This window comes from Bactrocera tryoni, chromosome 1 (assembly GCF_016617805.1).
Source record: "Bactrocera tryoni isolate S06 chromosome 1, CSIRO_BtryS06_freeze2, whole genome shotgun sequence".
Classification (NCBI taxonomy): Eukaryota; Metazoa; Arthropoda; class Insecta; order Diptera; family Tephritidae; genus Bactrocera; species Bactrocera tryoni.
This window is the reverse complement of record NC_052499.1, coordinates 18,322,732-18,328,731: the sequence shown is the minus strand read 5'-3', so window position 1 is coordinate 18,328,731 and position 6,000 is coordinate 18,322,732. Positions and strand designations below refer to the sequence as shown.

Sequence of the window (6,000 nt, the reverse complement as noted above, 5' to 3'; positions counted from 1 at the left end):
CTGTTTTCACGAAAGCTACTTAAGTATATATATGTACATACATATGTATATGTATATGTAATTAAAGTAATTTACATACAAATATTGAACTACAAGTAGTATGCATCTTTACGCATTCTTTTTTTAATCATAATATTTTTTTAAACATTACATTGATAAGGATTTTTTGAAAAAATATTTTTATTTAATTTTTTCTTATTTTTTTTATTTTTTTTTATATACAAACATACGAGTATACTTACACGCTTATTTTAGAACTACAATTTGTAATTTGTGCTCACCGTTATTAGTTTTCGTTTTTGCTTTTTGTGTAGTTTACTGCTATTTATATTTTTACTCGTAAACGTATTAATACTTCGTAGATATTTAATTCGTAATTCAACATTCGTACAATTTTTTATTTAAATTTTTTTATTTAGTGTTTTTGTTGGTTTTGTAAGTTTGTGTGCGCAGCGAAAGAAATACGAGTACATCGAATTTATGAAACTCGTTTGGTTTTACAATTTGTTGCCAACACATGCGGTTAACTTAATTAGTCATTACTTGTTTAAGTGGTCTTGTTGTGGCGCGTTATGCTCTCTTCCATTCTCCCACACTCTAGCATTCTCTCCTCCTCACTCTCCCATTCTTCAACTACGTATGGCCTTGGCTCTCTAACGCATTCTCTTAGGAAGGTAATCACGTTCGTGGTCCTTGATAACGGCAGTATGATCTTCCCATTATATCCTCGGGTGGTATCGTTTGATCGACAGGCGGAACTTTTTTCTGCTCCATGCGATCGCGTACCTTCAGTGAAATAGAAGATAAGAACCGAAACAAGATTATGATTATAGCTGACGTTTTATTCGACTGTGTGTGATGGTAATAAATCGTTTAATTTCAGTTATTATTATGATTGTTTTTTTTTGGTTATTTATATATAAACATCAAGATGTGCGCATTTGTTTGAATTGGTAATGATTTATATAACTACATATGCACATACATATATACATTTACATATACATATACATATACATATACATATGTATGTATATTTTGATAATGACTTTTTGTCTAGCTTGGCTTAACGCCATTTGTTCCTACGCCTTAGAATCTAACCGAAACTTTCAGTTTTCTTATTCTAAGTAATGGTATAAGACATATTCATAAAATTTAACATTATCAAATAATTTTTTTTACTAACAATTATGTTACTTAAACTATGAAATTTCTCCACATATTTGCCCTCAGCGAGATATTTGTCCGGACTTCTCCTCTTTTCCATGCAAATCCACTGTGTATGCATCTAGGTTTCTGATCATTTTTGTGTTGCTTCATTCTGTTTTCATCTTGTTTTGTTTGGTGAGCTACCTTCTCCGAGCCGTAACAGACTTTCAGTCACACTTACCGCTTATAATAGACTCCTCCATGTCTTTTATTGAGTTCTTTTATGTTCAGACTGGTTTGGGTGCCTGGCCACAGAGGTATTGCAGAAAACTGTAAGGCTGTTGAGCTTGCCAGGACAGGCACTTCAGTCTCAATAACAACGGAATGGGAACGGACTCGTCTGGTTTCCCATGGATCACCATTGAACTGTTGAGCTTCAGACCAAATCAGCAAGCGCTGGTCGACTATTAGCAGCTGTGCAGTCGCACGGTCCTTCTGGCTAGGGATAAATCGCAGAAGGTCCAGGGAACTCTTCGCTCTGAACGTGGCCACCTCATAATGGCTGTAGAGATTCTAACTAGACACTATCCGATCGGGATTCTTACTGTAAGATTAAACCGTTTTTCGTATGCCAGCTGCATCAGTAGTTTGGAAGAAGATGGGATTGAATCATCTCAACACTTGCTCCTCGAATGTCGCAGCTTTGCCAGATGAAGGCTAAAACATCTCGGATCTCATACTTTCAGACATCCAAGTAAAAGAATAGAAATAGAAATAAACCAGTAAGGAAGGGCTAAGTTCGGGTGCAACCGAACATTTTATCCTCTTGCAACTCGCAAGAATCAAGGTACTCTAAGGTGTAAAACCAATCGTATAGTGTAAAGTCAGTCGGATGTTCGAAAATCTTGATATTAGTTATAATGGTTCTCAGCCAAGTTTTCGCTCAAATTTATCTATTTTAGACACAAAGATATACTGTTATGAATAAAACACGCTCTCTTATTTCATTAGGATAACGCGCATATTGGCCGATATATGCGGTACAAAGTCAACCGGTAGTTCGAAAATCTTTATATTAAGTATATGGGGGCTAACGGAAGTGTTGGTCCGATTCAGCCCATTTTTGACATACAGACATACCGTTATAAGAGAAGAATTATCCTTTAATTTCAGTGATATATGTATATTATATCACACATTGAAGGACATTTTCGATCAAAAGTCAAATATAAGCATCGGAGTCTAAATATTCGGTACGACTTAAACAGTTTTTGTTTGATTTGAACAATTTTTGGTCATAAGGTGGCACACACGAAAGACATTATTCGTGCAAAGTGTTATCCCGTTAAATTAATTTTTATACTGGGAGCTGAAGGAATCAAATGGAATTTAAAATTGTGCTATATGGAAAGTAGGCGTAGCCGTTGTCCGATTTTATCCAATTTTCACAAGGTGGCATAAGAATACGAAAATAATGTCTCTTATTAGATTTTTTCGAAATCGGTTGGCCGAGTCCTGAGATATGGGATTTCACCAAAAAGTGGGCGGTGCCACGCCCATTGTCTATTTCGTCACACCAGCTTCCATAAAGCTCCCTCATACTATATGGGAGGTAAATTTTACCTGAAATGAAGACGTTGAAGATGACGAGAGCCCAGGACAGAAGTAAAAGCCAAGGTTACGAATGATCACCGCAACACAAACATCTAAGTTGAAGATTATATTGGCATAACGATTAGCACATGCCATAATTTTTTTTGATTTAGTAGGGTATGAAGCGTATAACCACAAAACTTATTAGAATTACAGAAACGTGGTTTTATGGATATGACATTGAAACTAAGGCTCCATCGTCTCAGTGAAAGCAGCCTGACTTGCCGAGCAAAAAGCGCGGCAAGTGCTTGGAAGGTGAAGGTATGCATACTATATTCTTCGACTTTAATGGCATAATGCTTCATGAATTGGTACTTTAACATCAAACGGTCTACAAGGAGTACTACCTACAAATTAAACGCCATTTGAGTGTAGTACTCCAAAAAAATTTAGAGCTTTTATATCAAGATAATGCACCCTGACTTCCATATTTGCCTAACGTAGTTCTGTATGACTTTTTCTTGTATCCAAAAATAAAGAGAAAAAATAAAGGGCCGGCAAGCATAAATGACATTAATAGCGCAACGCTGAAAGAGCTAAAAGTTATCTCACAAATCGGGTTAGAGAAGTGATTCCAAGATTGGCAAAAGCGCTGGCATAACTACATAATATCAAAGGTAGCTAATTTTGGTAGCGACAACATTATTGGAGACAAATGAGTAAATATTTTTGACAAAAAAGAAAATTGTCAATGTTTTTTGAACACATGTATGTACCTAGTATATTGCAAAGAGCATATATTGAAATTGGGAAGATCAATTGATTATTATATTAGTGACGATACTTATGATATATTTACCTAATAAATATTGGTTTATTCTGTAATATTTTTTACTTAACCGTTGCTAATATAACACTTATATATACTTATATAATAAAGATTGCCCCAAAATTAACGCCATTGGAAATACCAAACACACTGGTCGACCAAAAACTAGTCGTTCAAATGACAACATTGAAACAGTGCGTGAGAGTGTTGGGTACAAGCCAGGAATCTGAATTCAGCGGAATGAACAAGAGTTGCAAATTTCAAGAAGCTTTCTACAGAATATACTAAATAAAAATCTCTGGCTACATGTTTACAAAATTCAAATAACACATAACTGAAGCCGAATGTCCATATACACAGTGAAGAGAGTTTGTTGAATGAATTATTGAGCATCAACAAATGGGTTTATCAATCGCCAAAACTGCCGCTATTGGGGCTCTGAGAACACAAATATTATTGTCAAAAAAAATGTGCATTCACAACGAGTCACTGTTTGGTGTGGATTTTGGATTAGAGGTATAATTAGATCATGATTTTTTAAACATAAGCCTGATCAAGCAGTGACTATTATTGATGCTCGTTAGCGCGAGATAATAACTCAGTTCTTTTTGAATATATGATTTTAAATGATGCCACATGTCATACAGGCCGTGAAATACTTCAATTACTGCATGAGACATATCCAGGTCGTATCCACTCTCCAACTGTTCAGAATCGACCTCCTAGAGCGTGTAATTTAACACCATTAGATTTTTTTTTATTACTTTTTTTCTGTTTGGTTGGCAAGACATCTGTCAAACATATTCCATAAAATTACAGTTACTGAACAAACATCATATTTCGTCATTGTGTTGAAAAATCAAATTTTGATGATTTGTGGAAATCATTAATTTTTTGTTTTCATTTGAGGAAAACTCCTGCAGAGTCGCATCGACTGCTTATCGAGGCATATGGTGGGTACGCTCTATCAGAAGTAAGATTTGTATGATGTGTTGTTTCATAATAAATAGGATAATATGTACTTTATGCTACATAGAAAAGAAAGAATTACAGACGAAAGACTAAAAACTATTTTTTCTATTTGATTTGAATCTTGCGTTAATTTATTATATATAGTATATTGAGTCAATAAACCACCTGGAAATTAACTTAAATTCACCGAGTAAATGATATTTAAAAAAATATATTATATTTTGCTAAGTTAGTGGACTGTCTTTAGTACATATCAGTACACATCGATTTTTACAATGAATAATAATATCGAGCAAAGAATGTGTCTCAAACTTTGTATTTCTATCCAAATTTCGTGTGCGAAATCGTTGCGAATGTTTGTAAAGGCTTACGGTTATTCAGTTTTATCAAAAACACAAGCCTACGAGTGGCACAAAGCCTTCAGAGACGGTCGAGGGAGAGAGATCTTTAAAGACATGCTTCGTTCTGCACGACCTTCGACCGTTTCAACTGCTGAAGGATGTGGTGCTTGAAAACCGTCAGGCAAGTGTTAGAAAGATGGCAAGAGAGCTCAACATCTCTCACGAGTCCGACCGAATGATTTTGGTGGATATTTTTGGTATGAAATGCGTTCTTGCTCGACTCGTCCCGATAAAGCTAAATTTTTTCCAATTTTTTTTTTCTATATTCGTGGTTTGGTGCATTATGAATTTGGCGGTCTCTTAATAAGAAGCGGTCTTGAGGCGTTTTCGTGAGAACATCAGTAGAAAATGGCCGGAATTGTGGAAGAACTATTCTTGGATTTTACAAGATGATAATGTTCCATCACACCAGGTGTGGTGAGGACTATTTTTAAGGCGACAAAATAAATATTGATGAATAATTAAATATTTTGCGTTTTATTTACTATTTCCGGGTACTTTTTTGTCACAACACATTACAGTAGTTTATATTAAATCAAACCAATATAGCTTGATCGATTCCATTATACCTTTCCAATGTTACTTCATTGATTTCTATCACTTTAAGGTGAAGCTGTTACTTTTTATTGAAGTAATAATTTCAAAATACAATTTCGATTTGAAAGTTTAACACAAGTGAAGATTTGCAATTATATATAATTTTATATTAAATATTTTTTTGCTTTTTTTATGTTAAAGTAACCTACCCACCCACGTAAGTACAAATGTAAAGACATTTTTTAAGTGTATTGCGGAGTATATTATATTAAATGCATATATTTCATATTTGTTTGTGGTTAGTTTACAGATTATATACTTTTATATTTTATACTTGGATTATATATTTCAGAGATTATATTTTCGAAAACATTTACACTTACATTATACTATGACTAGATGATTGTGTGCATAACAGTTTGGCTACACTTTTTACCTAGCCTAGCCAGCACCAAGTTGGTAAATAATTAATATACAAGTATGTAGCATATTGCCAATAACAGTTAGTTTTCGAAAAAA

The 6,000-nt window shown here is 34.2% G+C and overlaps 1 protein-coding gene across 3 annotated transcripts in view; it reads right to left on the bottom strand.

Moving 5' to 3' along the window:
* Positions 1-206: 206 nt before the first annotated feature.
* Positions 207-6,000, bottom strand: part of LOC120778857 (dipeptidase 1) — a 119,225-nt gene continuing 113,431 nt past the window's right edge. For all 3 annotated transcript variants that reach the window (XM_040110897.1, XM_040110904.1, XM_040110888.1), the window contains one exon: positions 207-786. In XM_040110897.1, coding sequence (XP_039966831.1) covers positions 679-786 — 108 coding nt within the window. In that variant the 3' untranslated portion in view covers positions 207-678. The remainder of the gene's footprint in view (positions 787-6,000) is intronic.